The 17,314-nt window shown below is 40.5% G+C and overlaps 1 protein-coding gene and 1 pseudogene across 1 annotated transcript; one reads left to right on the top strand and one right to left on the bottom strand.

The window, feature by feature from the left end:
* The first annotated feature begins 7,223 nt into the window (after positions 1-7,223).
* Positions 7,224-10,413, top strand: LOC107303533 (annotated as a pseudogene).
* Positions 10,414-12,353: 1,940 nt separating this feature from the next.
* LOC102711675 (galactose mutarotase-like) lies at positions 12,354-15,703 on the bottom strand. The gene is made up of 5 exons (XM_040521322.1): positions 15,497-15,703; positions 15,329-15,378; positions 14,527-14,650; positions 14,295-14,402; positions 12,354-13,167 (listed from the first exon to the last, which is right to left on the bottom strand). The coding sequence occupies exons 1-5, from the start codon at positions 15,690-15,692 to the stop codon at positions 12,524-12,526; spliced, it is 1,122 nt and encodes a 373-aa protein (XP_040377256.1). The 5' UTR covers positions 15,693-15,703; the 3' UTR covers positions 12,354-12,523.
* Between the last annotated feature and the right edge of the window lie 1,611 nt (positions 15,704-17,314).

Raw genomic sequence — 17,314 nt, 5'->3', positions numbered from 1 at the left:
CTGCTGCTCGCCGCCGTGAGCGAAGGCCAGGTCTTGCCGACTCCCTGCTGCCGCATCGACTGCTGCGACGGCCAGCCCGAGTGCTGCGATCCCGGTGCCGCCGCCGACGTGTCCACGGCTGTCACCTTGCAGGCGGCCGTGGCCTCCATCGCCGGCGCTAAAGCACGGCCAGCGACGACGGCCGGCACCATGGCTCGTGAGGTTTCTGCCGGAAATTAGTGAGGTGTTAAGAAATGAATGAGACTAGCTCACTCTTTGGGATGTTTAGATGTTTCTGGCACCATTGAAGTTGAAATCCTCTTGGAGTCAGCCTTACCATCCTTCAAATTTTCTTCTTCTTCTTCTTCTTCTTCTTCTTCTTTTTTTTTTTTAAACTTGGACAAAAGAAACTGGTGAGCAGATGAGCCCAGGTGTGGTTACTGCTTGCATTGTTGCAGGTGTTCTCGCTAAGTTTACCTTGATTTACACGGTAGCTAAGTAAATTTGCGCGTTGGTTATGCGTGTTATCTTCAATTTTATTCTGATCTTTCGTTGACAGTAAATATTTACTTTGGTTATATATCATACACTATGTTTTGGACACAATAATTTGAAGAAATTCTGCCCAAATTAAAACATGAACAAATCCTTGAAGTTTACTCATCTAAATCCAATTATGGCTTTTGAGCTATTTGGTTGACCTTTGGCAAAAGCAAAATCAAAAGCAGATTAAAAACCCAACCTAAGGCATCATTAGACTTGCGTCATAGCTCTTGGCAACGTTAGCTTTAAAACTAGGCCTAAAAACTGCTGGGCCAAGCAAGGCCCATAACCCCAATTGAACTTCACCCACTTGAGACTAACTTGGAAGCGTGACAGAGTCTTATAATACTAAATTAAATTAGTAATGATAAAATATTATACATATCATTTTTTGTTGGAAAATTTAATACATTCCAAAGATAATAAGAGTTAAAAGATTTTACACCAATAATTTTAGTACGAATGCAAAATTTCTCTACTATGCCAGTCTAGTGCAGACCATCTTCAATACATCAATAAGAAGAATGTGGAATTCATTTTTCTAGATTATTACAAGGGAAAAAAAGAAAGTAACTAATTCATCCATGATGAAAACAAATAATTCGGAAGTTTTTTTTTTGTGTAAATCAATAATTAACATAGAAACTAATGCTGTTCAACTGCAACAAGAAATTAACAAAAGAACCGCCGTTACACAATATCTGGCAACGGATATCCTCTAAACGGATCAACAAATTAAACTGAATCCAATACATTAATTATCCTTCAAGTTCAACAACACATGAATTGTTTGTGGTTTTTTCCTATACCATATATATTTCTACTGCCGTTAGGAAAGTGGCACAAGATTAACTAATCTCCTATGCCAGTTTTCCTCTAAAACTGGTTGTCTTTTTTTCCCCTTAAATAATGGAATTTAGGGGGCTTTTGCATTAAAGAAGCCACAACCAACATATTACCTTCTAGAACCCACCTTGGAGTTGGATAATCTATCAAATGTTGGGTAAGTGTCAGTGTGGAGTATATAAATTGTTTAAGAAAAGAGAACTATTGGTGTTTTTTATAGTCATTTCTTTTTTTATTAATTGTGGCAATTCCTCTCCCCCTTAACAAGAGAAAAGTTGCATGCATGAGAAGATCCATCTCATATTTGAGAGAGAGAGCGCGTGAGGAGGAGGGGGCGAGGGGGGGGGGGGGGGGGGGGGGGAGTTATTTGAACTATGGATTGGTCGGTTGTGGTCTCTTTCAGAGAGAAATTTAAGATATATATCTTATATAGCGAGAGAAGTCAATTACGGTTTTCTTTTATAAGCGACAATAAAACCATTTATACAAACTTCAACGTATGCGACAAACTATGGTCTAAAATGTATATGATTCTCTGAAGGAAAGCTGTAATATAGCCATTTATGCAAACTCCAACGCATGCGACAAACTATGGTCTAAAATGTATACGATTCTCCGAAAAAAATGACAATATAGCCATTTATGAAAACTCCAACATATACGAAAAAATATGGTCTAAATGTATACAATTCTCCGAAGGAAAACGACAATATAGCCATTTATGCAAACTTCAGCGCATATGACAAACTATGGTCTAAAATGTATACGATTCTCCGAAGGAAAACGACAAAGCATGTAACGGTATTTGCCATACCCTTCTTGAGACCGCAACATAAACTGTGCAATTTACCTATTGTGTGGAAGAGTCATCTTACATATCACATTACAAGCAATGTACTTTTTCCCCTGTACTCCAGTAGCAGTACATTTGATCTCACATTTTGTTACATTTTATGACCCCCCCCCCCCCCCCCATCTCCAAAACAGAAACACACATGAATCACACATCGCTGCTAGCTTTAACAAAAGGGTGGCACGGCCATCAGGACTGAGAACAAAAAACTGAACGCCATGCATGCGCCCCCACGCCGACGTGCCTTGCTGGTACACACATCCTTACCCATCCAGGTCGGAAAGTAATAAAAATTAAGCGCGCATCGTCACTACACACACCCCAACACACACCAGCCGCCGGTTTTGCTGCATCGAGCTGCAGGGCATGCACTACACGACCGGCCGGCCGGTTCACTTCGTCCTCCGCACGGCACGCACCCACGAGCAATACCTCGCGCACAGCACAGCACAGCACAGCCGGCAAATTGGCGTAATTGCAGGCGAGGCGAGCCGAGCTGCTACTTACGTTAACGACGTACGTCGATTTACAGCTTAGCAGAGAGACACGCCGCGCCGCGCCGGGCGCGTGATCCGTCCGGCCGTGGCGTCGACGTGGCCTCCTCCTGCTCCCGGGGCGCTTGCTTACAAAAGGCAACACCCCCTCTGGGCTAGCTAGCTACTCGTCTGATCGATCTGTTCCTTTTGGCAATCGATCTTCCGGCTGGCCGGTGTGTTGATTTTGTAGGGGAGGTTGGGGAGAGGTTGAGATGGCGTCCTTCGGTGGTGGCGGCGGTGGTAGGCAGCAGGGCCCGTCCGACGACGGCGGCGGCGTCCCTGCCAAGCCGTCGATCAACGGCGGCCGCCTTGGGTTGCCGCCCCCTCTTACCCCCGCGCAGTTGGAATGGATTAGGGTACGGTACATGCACGGCCTCCACATATATACACATGTGCAAACTTATAATTTGGGTCGTTCTAGATATTTACGAGTAGTATAGTTTGTGTACTTGCAGTATACACCAATATCGATCTGCTCATCTGCATGCAACCAAAATTTTCATGTATATGTCAATTTTTCTTTCGCTTATAGTTAATTAGTTAATTCTTAATTTCGTCGTCGTCACGACTCATGAACGATTATGCGTGTGTGTCGGCCGTCGGCTAGCGCACCAATCTAACTAGCTCGGTTATATTTCTGCCCAGAGTTTTTTTTATAGTTCTTGATTAGTATACCAAAAAAATTTAGTACGAAATTTTAGTATCTCAAGATACTAAACTTTTATATTAAAACATATGATATCTTAGAGATACCTTTTTAAGAATGGTAAAAAAACCCCTGGCTTCCAAATATGGTTAACACCGTGTGAACAGTTCAATTTATCTGATCGACTCTTAAATCTTAATCCGTTCACTGGATGCATGCAGGAAATGTATATCAAGACACTCACCTCGCCTCAGCCCCGCGTCAATCACCTGGTACAACTACCGGCGACGCCATGAAAATTAATAGCATATCCGTCCAAGTGTTTGCACCCTCTCGAGAAAAAAAACGACAAGATGTTCATCGAATAATAAGAAATTAATGCTCACTTGTACAACACAATTCCAAATTTTATTCAATTCAAGGAATATTTTTACATTTTGCTCGTAGACGAAATAGAGTACCTATTACATTCTAATTAATTCTGATTACACAAAAAAGGTTAAGCTTACTATTTACTAATGAACAATTTAGGTATATCTGCGTACATACATTTTGTGTGAGGTTTCTGTTTCTCTGATTGGCATGCATGCACAGGGCCCATACCCAGCTGGAGGAGGCGTCGTCATCCCTGCTGACGAGTACGAGGTGGCGGGGGCAGCGAGAGCAGCGAAGAGGATGAAGCATGGTGAGAGCTCCGGTGAAAACAAGCAGCAGGAGGAGGCAAACACCACAGCGCCGAAGAAGTGAAAAGTGATCGATGCATATATATGTGCATCACGGCATGCACCGATCCGGCCGTCGTGTGCGTCTCCTCGATCTGTCTCTCCTGCGTGCAGGCAACCAGCGATCGAGTGATGAAAGAATAAGCAGGGGCGCCTCGATCTGAGAGCGTTTCCCCAGCTCCTCCTACCTTAGCTAATGTAGTTTTGGTTTTGTCAAGTTCAGCGTTAAGATCGATCATATCGACTCTAGAACTCGGTTCCAGTAAGTGTGGTGTGGTCCTATTGGGGTGTGTATTTCTGGACTCTGGTAGTATGGTTGTGGCTTCTATATAGGTTTGGCAATGGCTGGTTATGATTAATGATGGCTAGTGGTGTAAGCTGACGTGTTTCTTTTTTTCCTTGTTATAGCATTCTAGTGTTACAGTCATGCAATTTGTTTGCCGCTGAGATGTTGCATCTGTATGATACGTAATGTTTAATTCCCTTTTAGTTATGACGATATTCTTGCCTTTCCCCTTGACACCATCAAAGCCAGCCAGGTCAAACTTTGTTAGTAGCTTGAAATAATAATGGCCTAAAAATACGCTGGCCTAGCAAGGTATAGTTGACCCAATTTGAGTTAACTAGCCCCATGATAACAAACCCACAATCCTAATGTTTTGATGTTAACTGTGAGGCTACACTTCACACTGGATGCTCTAGCTTAGAGCATCAACAATGTGTAAGTTTAAGGGATGCTAATTAAGGAAATCTTTCTCATGTAATCTGGTCATGTACATTGTACAACATAGGACTTGCACAAAACATAAATTAAATGAGTTTTCTGTTGGACTCATGCTTCACACTAGAATAATACTACTTTTGACCATCTATAAGAGGAGAGAAGAGACGGGAGACTAGAAAAGGATTGAGCTATATTTTTAGGAAGAGAATATAGAAAGAGAACTAATATATCTCTATAGTTTTAGTACATGCATGTCTAGTGTATCTTTTAGGGAAGGCATCCACGTGAATGACATTCCTTTGCTGAAGACTACTTCAGTGTGTAGAATCTACAAACATCTATGGTGGGGTCTAGCTAAATAAATAACCTTTGTGAATCTTTTCTCTCCATCTAATTATTTCTAGCATTGTTCTGACAAGGGACACATGTGTCCTATGGAGCCCAGCTCTTTGCATAGTCTTCGACACTATGTCAAAATCAGTTAAGAAAGCATGTGCAATGTATGAAACCGGTCCTATCTCCCTCTCTCTCCTGTTAGGACCCCTCAAAATACAATAATCTAGATGCTCTATTACCCCCATAGTGAAATCTTAGCATCATGAAGGTAGTCCTAAGCAAGGTAGGCTTCAACTTTACTATGCCAACCAATACCACCCATGTTTGATGCAATAACAAGAAGAAGGGCTCATCATTCCCTGCTCTCCCCAACCCCTCCGTACCTCTCTCAGGGACAACACTCCCTTTGTAAATATTGCTTCTTCTTCTTAATATAACACCAATTCGGTTGGCTTTGCTTCAAAAAAGGGTGGAATTAAATTTCTAGATTATTGCACAAAAGCAATTTACTTACCCATGAGGAATGTTGCATGAATGTGCACCAACTAATTTAATAAAGATACGTATAAAAACTGGCATTATCCAACTGTAACAGAAAGCGAGAAAGTAACGACGGTTACATAATCTCTGTCAACAAGTACCCTCCAAATGAAACCGATAAATTAACGAACTTATGGAAACACACTCTTTTATGAGGATGACAAAGAAAAACCCAATAACCTATTTGCTTTGAAGGAAAACAACAAAGCATGACTTGTTTATGACCTTTTCTCTTAAACGGATAGATTGTTGCCGTGAGGCTAGATTGCGGTACAACAATAGCTACCACTGGATGATCTCTTATATGAGTGATCGGCCAACGGTTTTCTCATAAAGAAGCTAACAATGTAAGAATTAATGCAACACATTTTGTGTGTTACAAGTAGCATCTTCTACGGAAGTAAAGCCATAGTTTTGCTCACTAAAAAAATGACATAAACAACCAACTATGACCTAATCTAAAATGTCTACGATTCTTTAAAAGAAAATGTCATATAATAGTATTTAGGATGCTCATAGGACGCCTAGAACATATATAAACCATGCAAATTATATATTTCGTGGGAGAAACTTATTTTATACGTATTTTCTTACAACAGTTATATGGCTAGGGTAACATTAGATCCTCATTTTTTTTCCTTGAACCGTATTTTCCCAATGTCACTGCTAGCTTTTCAAGAAAAAGACAAAAGGCTGCCTGTCCGTCCGGTTTCAGGGGTGAGAACAGCAATACAACATATTGAGAGAGAACAACAACCGCATGCATACGCCGTGTGCTGGTGTGAGGTGTCCTTTAGCCATCGAGGTAGGAAGCCAAAAAATAAGCACGCAAATGTCACACCGGCCGGAAGAAGGTACTCTGCATGCCTAGCTTCCGTTATGCATGGCTTGTTGTTGCCTGCATCGAGTGTCGCGGAGCAGCTACTGCAGTACGTGTACGTGCATCCGGCGCCACGTACTTTCCTACAGGCAGCAAACACACGTACCGCCACTACTCTAGCACTCCAATAACCACACGGTTGGTTCACCCTCCACGTACGCGCCCAGTCACCAGCAATCACACGGCGTCGTGTGCGTGCGTGGTTAATGGCGGCTAGCTACCCAGCTCGCTCGCTCACACCACGCAGTATACGCGCGAGTTTGTCCGGCTCTGAGCCGCGCCGTGCCGTGCAGTGTGCAGGGTGCGGATGCTGCTGCCGCGTGCCGCGTGGTACGTGTTGCCCGAATGTACCAATCCAATGCGCATCCGGGCGTCTGCCGCGCCGGCCGCGTGGGGACTAGACTCCTCTCGCGTGGCGCGCGTCGTCTGCACGCTGCTCTCGATCGATCGGGCGCTTACAAAAGGGCCCGGCCGGCCAGTGCTCTTAATTAGCCGCTACCAACCGCGAGTCCACGTGCAAGCGGTACGTCGCTGCGCCGTTGAGTTGTGCAGGGTGAAATTTGGTCGAGCCGTCGAGCTAGGCCTGGTCCGGTTAATTTTCTAGGGGAACTGAGACCGATGGCGTCCTCTGATAGCGGTGGTGGTAGTGGTAAGCAGCGCGGCCCGTCCGACGGCCACGAGGGCGGCGTTCCCCGGTCGTTGGTGAGGGGCCGCATCCTGCAGGAGGAGATGAAGCTTAGTGCCACACAGATGCACACCCTTAGGGTACCACACTTTGATTTATGGGTTGGCGCATTTTGTATTATATCTAATTGCTATAATTAATATTTATAGGCCGTTTAGCATAGATTAAGGAAATACCAAAAATAAATAAATTTTAATCACTTCGGTAGCTAATTTTTGAATTTTGAAATGATTAAATTTTCTTTCTAAGCAAGTGATTGGCTCCAGAATCATTAGAATGATTGAAATAGTGAGAATCATTACTTAGATGCTTATATTGTGGTATAAAATTAATATGCTAGAAATGCTTATATTTTAGAATGGGTGGAGTAGAATCCTAGAGTCTTTATATAGGGAGAGTATTTTCATCGCTCGGTTAGATATCCACTAATTATTTTATATCATCTAAATAGTCATTAAAATTTTAACAATATAGATTAATATGATATATTTCTCTCTATAAACATATAAGTTCAAATTTGACTTCTACTAGTTATAACAAAAATAAAAGATATAATTTTAAATATGTGCATACTAGTTTTAGTTTATTTTATTTTTGTTATAATTTATAAAAGTTAAATTTAAAATTACATGTTTTGGAGTGATATATCTAATATTAATTGATCTTGTTAGTTCTTTTAGAGTATTTTTATAACTATCTAGGTAACATGTCATAAGTGAGTGATATTCAACGGAGTGATGAAAAACCATCTCCCAGTATATATGTGTTTGTTGAGCACCAAGATAGCTGAGCTCAACCATATTTACATAAGGAAGTAGTCTCACTAGATAGGGGTCCATGGTTTTAATCTTGTCGCACCTTATTTTATTCTCAAGAAAGTCATATCTTATTCTTCATTTTTCAACACCATCACACCAAATTCTTTCCTTGATTGTCTAGGGTATATATTTTCTTTTAATCGATCACTCTATGCAGACGCAGGTAGAATATCTCGTGGCTGTCACGAAGATGCGGCAGCAAACCTACGGAAACGAGGTTGTGAGTCTATCCATGTTCATCGAATACTTCCTCCGGTCATAAGAACACGTTATTTTAAAATATATATAATTAACATGAGTATTTTTTTTAATGTAAAACACAGTACAAAGGTGCTCAGAGCAAAATTTACGGTAGAGATCGCTATCACCTCTAAGACATAAACTCCAACACCATTTTATTTGTTTACTCGCACGCTAATCTTTATAATTTTTTTGCACTTGTTTAAAGGTTGTCTCTGAATGAGAGGGGGTTCACCCTCTTTATCCTTACTTCTTTAAGCCAATCAGACGAACACTTTTAAATATAAATCATAGGCTTGTAGTACTTGCTCTAAGGCAGTATGCTCACCCCATTAATACACACATACATAAGTATCCCTCTATCAACAGGTACGTCACCAATCATAAAAAAATTAACTATAAATACAAATACCGTGTCAAGTCTAAGACTTGAAGTTAGGTGAGCAGTTTTTATCATAAGGAGTATAACCAGTTGAGCTATGTTACACCCTATTAGATCCCCTAAAATAGGATCATCCCCAAATTACACTCACAGCCCCCAATGTAGGTGTCATGCATTTGTGGATGTGCTTTATGTGTTTCATGTGAGGAAGAGAATTGAAAAAGAAGTTGATAGAGTGTCTATTCTCTAATTGAATGTAGTCGGTGTACATTGAAATAGAAAAAAGAGAAGAAGGGGGTAAGAAATGAGGGGCATTGCTAGAGTTGGACATAGTTTTAGGATCTTGAAAAAAAAGAGGGCGGACCCATTTTCTGAAAAAGAAGATATTGCTAGAGATGCTCCACGTTCACTAAAACGAGTTAAATTTGATAATAAATACCATTAAAAAAATACTAGCCGATCGATTGCTTTCCAATGGATTTAAAAACATTGGCATTAACCCATTTTTACCCACTCATTTATATTTCTCATCTATTTATTTTATAAAATTTAGGTAATGAGCCCCCAAAGCTTCCTTATTTTCCCATGACAATGAAATTGGTGATGTGGCTGGTGGCATATTCACCGTATACCTTCACCAACGTTTGTTCCTTAAGAAAGTATTACGAATGGTTTTTTTTACTATCCTTTGTGAGAAGTAATTTGAGTTACCAAAAATTTTAATGCAAAATTCTGATATATAAGATACTAAGTTTCTACATTAAAAATTATGGTACCTCAATGTATTTTTTTAAGGATGATAAAAAAAACTCATTACAGACAGGTTTAAGTATATGATACGATGTATTCAAGTTTTTTTTTCATAGCAACGACTTAGCTTGTAATATTATGGACCGGTTATGTAACTTCTTTTCAAAAGGATTGGATAATCAAAGCTTATAACGTTGATTTTGTAATGTCCAAAATAACTTATTTTTAACAACCTGATAAAATATTTAACTACATTTAATTTTGTTCCCATAACTGACATATGGACATACATGCTTTGATTATCCAATACTTTATCGTAGACATAAGGAGTGGTAAATTCATAAATGAGCCGCTTGATGCAATCGATACGACATGAGTGTATGAGCTTTTGTTTATAATCGATTTCGAAAAGAAATGTATTCGGTCCTAAGGAAGGTAAATTAAAAAAAAAAGAAAGACTAGTTCTTCTTTTTTTATCACTTAGGAGTTATGGAAGATAAAAGTCTCATACACGGTTTTGTATGAGAGAAAAAAAAACGAGAAATCTTCTTTTCGACTTTGACTTCGCCACTCCTCTCATTGTTCTTTTAGTTACTTCGAAAGTTGTTGCTTCGGCTTAAGCCATACGATTTCTCGATAGTATTTAACTTCATTTAATTTTGTTCCCATAACTAGCATATGGACATACAGGCTTTACTTATGAAGATCTATCGCTCAGCGTGTATCATATTTTGTTTACATGTACGTGGATACGTTGATTGGCATGCACATTTTTTCACAGGGCGCAAAACCTGCACTGGCCATCCCTGAGATGTCGGCGGCAGCGGCGGTCCGCGCGGCGGCAGCGGCAGAGAGAGTGTGAGCGAAGCTGAAAATTCCGGTGAAAACAAGGAGGCGGCGGTGACCACCGCGCCTGCTGCACCGGAGGAGTGATCGAACAAGCAACCAGGGCACCTTCGGAGCGTTCCTCTTTATGTATATCTCGTAATAGTGCAGTTAGCTTATTTTGTGCTCAGCGTTAAGAGTGCGTGTGTGCGTGTGTGTTGTGGTGGAGTGGATATCGGTTAATTGGCTCCGCGTGATCGACGCTCGAATGGATCGATGCCGGGCCGGCATGCTGCGGATGACGGGCCACCTATGTTTTTGTGGTTTCAGATGGCTTGATGTCTGTGTGATAAACTGTAGCTAATTAATTATTAAAATGTTATTTATCTGTTATATGTAGTTATATTTTAGGATGGAACTTTCAGTTTTTTTAAAAGTATCTTAAGGTACCATTTTTTTATATAAAAAGTGTGATATTTTGAGATACATTGTATCTTGAGGTATCAAAAATTTGTACTAAAATTCTTGATATCTTGAGATACTTTTTATGATGGTAAAAAAACCCTAGAACAAATATTTTGTTTGCTTTCGTTCATTTGTTTGGGATTCTCTTTTTGGTGGTTTCGGTTGCTTCACTCTTAACTAATGCTGCATAAGTAATCAGCCCCCCGGCACTTTGTTACATGTAGCAGTTTTGCATGAGAATATCTTAAAAGTTTCCATAAGTCTTTGAGAAGAAAATATTCTAATATTAATATAGCATAATTATAGTAACTACGTTGTAACTATATTTTAACTTCGGGTACATAAGTTGTAGAAAAAATGTGTCTTATGATTTTTCTTCTTTTCTCTCTATACAAATTTTGACGTAATCTATAATTTTTTTCCTATGTGCCACGGAAATCTAAATGTGATGTGATGGTTTTAAAAAGTAAGATTATATATGTTATATTGGGGGTGGATGCAGAAAAAGTAATAGTGGAGTTGAATATCTCTTCTTCAATCTTTAGAAAAAAAAGTTTTTTTTCCATCCTTAAGAAGCTATCAGGAGATATCATTTTTTTTCTATATAACATTTGATATCTTCTAGTACCTAAGGTATCAAGAGGTACCAAATTTTACGTAGAAAACAGTGGTACCTCTTGATACCTACTCAAGGATGATAAAATTGTTTTTAGAAAGAACTCTTGCTTCTCTTTCTATAAACCTATGAATGAAAATTTAGTGGAGACTTAGGCCTTATTTAGTTCTCAAATTTTTTTTCCAAAAACATCACATCAAATTTTTGGACACCTAAATAAAGTATTAAACATAGATGAACCAAAACTAATTGCACAGTTATGGAAGAAATCTTCAGATGAATCTTTTGAGCCTAATTAGCCCATGATTAACCATAAGTGCTACAGTAACCAACATGTGCTAATGACAGATTAATTAGGCTCAAAAGATTCGTCTCGCGGTTTCTAGGCTAGCTGTGAAATTCATTTTTTCATTCATGTCCGAAAACCCCTTCCGATATTCGGTCAAACATTTAACGTGACACTTCTCCTAAAAATTTTCTCAATCTAAACACCACCTTAATTAGAAGGATCTTTATAAGTGGGGGCTAGAGACCCTAGCGTGCACGCATGGCAGATTTGCCACTGGCTATATTATAGTAATACTATTATGGCCTCGTTTGGCAGTGGATTGGGTGAGGGTTAGTTATCCGGCGCATAAAACGTAGTAATAGATTAATACATGATTAATTAATTATTAAAAAGATATGAAATAGATTAATATGATTTTTTAAAATAACTTTCTTATAGAAAATTTTTTTAAAAAATATAACGTTTAGCAATTCGAGAAGCGTGTGCGTGGAAAACGAGATGAGTTAGATATGTAACTTGCTACGTCGAACGTGGCCTATATCATATAGTAACATTATGTTGAAAGTTTAAGTTTTCCATTTAAAGATGTTTTTGGAATTTCATGTTTTTAACGTCGGTATGAATAATACGATGGAGAAGTTTTTTTTCCCACTACTGGAGAGCAAGACCAAGCGACGATATCAAGAGAGTTTCCAAAACACCTTCAATTGTTGACTGAAGTCAAGGAGGACGAAGCACAGAAACATGCGCGTGCTATTATTATTCTTCATTTCTTCTAGCAAAAACTCTCAACGTGACAGTGCATCCGGCGAGCCGGATGCATGCATATGACTAGCGCTATAGCTTAGCTAGAAGAAGGAGAACCTGAACACCATGTTGTGCTCGTACACCTGCCCCGGCCGGACGATCTGCGACGGGAAGCTCGGGTGGTTCACGGCGTCGGGGAACCCCTGCGTCTCCAGGCACAGCGCGCCGTACCGGCCGTACACCCTGCCGTCCTTGCCGCGCACGCCGGCGAGCCCGTTGCCCGTGTAGAACTGCACGCCGGGCTGGTCGGCCCACAGCTCCATCGCCCGCCCCGTCGCGCCGTCCCGGACGACCGCCACGGGCCGTAGCCGCCGCTGATGACCGCCCGCGCCGGCGCCGTCCACGGCGTAGTTGGTGTCGTACCCGGAGACGCCGCCGGGGACGCCGACGCGCGAGCCCACGCGCGCCGCCGCCCCGCGGCGGAAGTCGTAGGGCGTGCCGGCGACGGGCGCGAGCCGCCCCGTCGGGATGAGCGCGGCGTCCACGGGCGTGTACCGGGACGCGAAGAGCTGCACCGTCTCGTCGAGGACGGTGCCGCTGCCGTGGCCGCCGAGGTTCCAGTAGGCGTGGTGCGCGAGGTTCACCGGGGTGGCCTTGCCCCGCGCCGTCGCGTTCATGCGCACGGCCAGCACGTACGGGCTCCGCAGCTCGTACGTCACGTACACGTCCAGGTCGCCCGGAAAACCTGGCTAACCGATGTTAGTTTATCTTACACTAAGGTTACTGTATTAAATTTAAATCTAATTATGTAACTTTATAAGTATGTTAAACATTTTATTTGAATCTTTGATAATATATATTACCAATTTATTTATTTTAACATAATATATAACACACAAATTTATCACGATGTTATATATTTTACTTTCAATTTTACCATTATAAAATTTCTACTGCACGCGTAGTAACGCTCACAATTAAAATTTTAAAATTTTTGAAATGTTGGTTTATAAATTGAATTGATCCCTCACATTTATCTTTTTCCTCTTTCTTATGTCTGCAAAATTTTCAGAACGTGCGATGATATTGTACACTCTAACATCACTATTGTTTTCAAGATTTTTGTCCATAGTGCACTTGATAGGTTGATTAGGTTCTCTGAATAAAATGAGGTGCATGCATGTACTAGTATATGCATATTGCAGTAGTGCTCTGCTGCTTTTCTGTCCTCAATTTCTTTTTTATCCTCCAGAAATGTTTGCCATGATGCCTCTAGTAGTGTATAGTGTGCCTGTGTGCGCATGAAGCTCGCTGTACCGCTGCTGCACATCGTGGGGGTTTAGCAAGCTTTTCCACGATGAAAAAGGAGAAAAGCGCGTTGCATATGCAGGGAAATATATCCCACTTCCGCTACAGGGGAAACTATTTTATACCATCGAGTGGATATCCACTCGTTTATTGCATGCTATCTATAGTCATTAAAAAATTTTAAAAAAATCATAAAGATAGATCAATATAAGATATATCACTACACAAACATGCAAGTTCAAATATAACTTCTATAATCCACAAAAAAAATAACAAATATAGATTGCAGAAGTCATATTTGACCTTGCATGTTTGTGTAATGATATATCTTATTTAATCTATCTTCACAATTTTTTTTTAAATTTTTTAATGACTATTTAGATAGCATGCAATAAATGAAGGGACGTGGACGCAGAGCAGGATGCCGTTGGCATGCAGTGCTTGGCTGCTTGCTAATATATACCAAAGTTAAAAATGCACAGCAAGCTTGTTTGATTTCTTAAAGAAATGGAATACAAAGCATTTCATCGTTAGGCTATCACGAAAATCATCGGTGGCTATTACCTTGCTCACCGTCGAAGCTGTGGTAGAACAGCGTGATGCACGGCGAGGCGCCGCCGCCGACGTGCTCTCTGACCGTCCACACGACCTTGCTGAATCCACGGTGACCGCCTGAGCAAGCGAGAGCAAAGACGAAGCGTGAACGACGAGTTGGTAACAGAGACAGAGTTAGCCGGCGATCGATCGGAGCAACACGGAAGGAGGAGGAAACGCTGCGTGCGTGCGTGCATACTACCGTGGAGCGAGTTGTTCCCGTCGTTGCGGAACAGCCGATAGGTCTTCCCGTCCAGCGTGAACCGCGCGTTGGCGACCCTGTTGGCGACGCGGCCGATCAGTCCTCCGAAGTAGGCAGTGCCGTTCTGAAACGAAAAACAGTTCATGGATTTAAGTTCTGTTGATCTATATATACAGCCAAGGTACTAGTATCTCACGGGTACCAAATCATTTCTGATCGTTAGATCTAACCGTGCACATCTTACTTAGCTAGATCTAATGGTAAAAAATAATTTGGTATCTCCAAGTACCGGTACCTCAAAATACTTTTTATTGGAACAGAACAAATCTTATGCAGTATAGTAGTATACTGCACAATGATACATCACTTAACAAGGGGAAACTGTTTTAAGCTCTCAGCGGACGTCCCCTCGTCTATTGTATACTATTTAAATAGTTATAAAAAATTTGTGAGGATAGATTAATATGTAATATATCACTACACAAACATACAAGTTAAAATATAACTTCTGTAATCCATAGCAAAAATAACAAATATATGATTGTGAGTATGTGTATACTATTCGCAGTTTAATTTGTTATTTTTGTTATAAATTGTAAAAGTCATATTTGAATTTGAATGTTTGTACAGTGACTTATCACATATTAATCTATCTTCATAATTTTTTTATGTTTTTTATAACTATTTAAATAGCATGCAATAAAAAAAACCGAAAAGGGGACGTTCCTCGAGAGCTTAGAATCCACGCTTCTCAACAAGAGAGAAGAGGATGGAGAAACAGAGGGGAGGGCTATGATCTTACAACATATTCAGCAACCGTATCATAGCCCAGCACTACATCACCCAAGTTGCCTGCAAGGAAATTCGGGATGTGATATAAAAAAAACAGTCCAACTGTGCAAATCAAAACCTGAAATACAGCCTCTACCTCTCTAAAAAAATGTGAAATACAGAGGGAAAAAGAACATACCATTGGAGTCAGGAAGAACCACAGACATGAGAGTAGCTCCCCAGTTGGTGACCCTGATGGAGAAGTCCCCCTTCTTCAGCTCATACACGCCGACCATCTTCCTCCCGGCCGCTGCATCGGCACCGGCGCGGCTGGAGAAGACGAGCGCCGCAAGGCACAATGCAAGAACAGTCAGTGGAAGCACGGCTCTCGCCATGTTGACAAAATGACAGGCCTAGCTTTGCTATGCAAGTCCTCTGCACAGTGGACACCTGCTACTTATGCAGACGCAAAGGCAACGGGGATGTCTCAGGATTTATGCCCCTTGCCAAATTTTGAATTTTTAAACTTAAAAATTTAGAGTTGATTTTAAAATTTTTTTATCGTTGTTTGTTTTACCATCTTTTAGATCGATAAAAACATGTATATAAATATTTTATTTATAAATTATTTTTGTTTATAATTATGTCGTTTGTTAACACCCTTTAGAGTGAAAGCCATCTTGGTTTGTGAGACCTACGGTTCCTTCCATTCTCGAGGTTTTCTGCGTGAGAGGATACGGTGGTCCGTCCAGCGCCTCGTGCTGCGCATTTTCGCCGTCTGCTTCCGGTGCCTAATCTATCTAGCGTGCATGCAGGCTAGTGCGGTTGCCAATTCATGCGTTTGCCTGATCTGCTATAGTGTTTGCGCTGTCGCGCACCTGTGTTAGCTGTGTACTGACCCGTCCAAAAAAGTGGATTTCTGGGTTTTTTAGTCGAGCGGTTGATCATCTGTTTTATTTAAAAATTTATTAAAAAATTAAAAAATTAGTCACACGTAAAGTGCTATTCATATTTTATCATGTAGTAACAATAAAAATATTAATCATAAAAAAATTTCAAATAAAATGAAGAGTCAAAAATTCTAAAAAAAACACAGAAATTCGTTTATTTTGAGACGGAGGTGGTACCGAAGATCTCTGGCTTGTGCACTTGCTACAGTGCTACCAACACCTGTTGCTAGTTGGGATGCTGCAATTGCAATGTATGGGACTAGTTGTTTCAACATTGCAACGCAATTTGATTTTGCAAAAAACAATGATTCGACAAACATTAAAATTCTTATCAGCAACGAAGCCATCGGCATAGAGAAGCGCAAATAAAATGGTTTTAGATATCAAAGACATGCAAACCAGTTTTCACGGTGGTCTCTGCTTGTAATATTTTCCAATAAGTATTATCATGTTCAGTTAGACTATCGGGGGTTTGAAGTTAAAAGGGTCAGGATTGGTCTTGCTGCCAGTATAGCCTATGTAAAATTGGCGGCGAAAAGGGGGCTTGCAAAAATAGCCATGGATAATAAATGCTCTATTTATGGGGGACTTATGATAGCTGATACTCATAGAATATCAGTTTTCCCTAATAGTATAGATTCTCACTCAAATCACGAGATTAAGTAAAATACATAATGGAGAATGAACTAATAGCAGTTTTCCCAAATAGTATAGATTCTCATTCAAATCACGAGATTAAGTAAATACATAATGGAGAATGAACTAATAGCAAGTAGATAACCCTAGGCCGCGTTCGTTGTGAGGGTTGGTAAGTTAATTTAACTGGCACGGAAAATATAGTAATAGATTAGTATATGATTAATTAATTATTAAAAAAATATAAAATAGATTAATAAGATTTTTAAATAACTCTTTTAAAGAAAATTTTTACAAAAAATACACCGTAACAGTTCGGAAAACATGCGCGCGGAAAACGATAGAGAAAATTAACTTATATGGGGGCAACGAACGCGGCCTAGTTTCTCCAATTCCCAAGTGCATGTGTTTCTTCGTGTTTAGATCCAATT

The sequence above is a fragment of the Oryza brachyantha genome, chromosome 2 (assembly GCF_000231095.2).
Source record: "Oryza brachyantha chromosome 2, ObraRS2, whole genome shotgun sequence".
NCBI classification, from domain to species: Eukaryota; Viridiplantae; Streptophyta; class Magnoliopsida; order Poales; family Poaceae; genus Oryza; species Oryza brachyantha.
The sequence above is the reverse complement of the archived record's forward strand: the minus strand, read 5'-3'. Positions and strand labels throughout refer to the sequence as shown.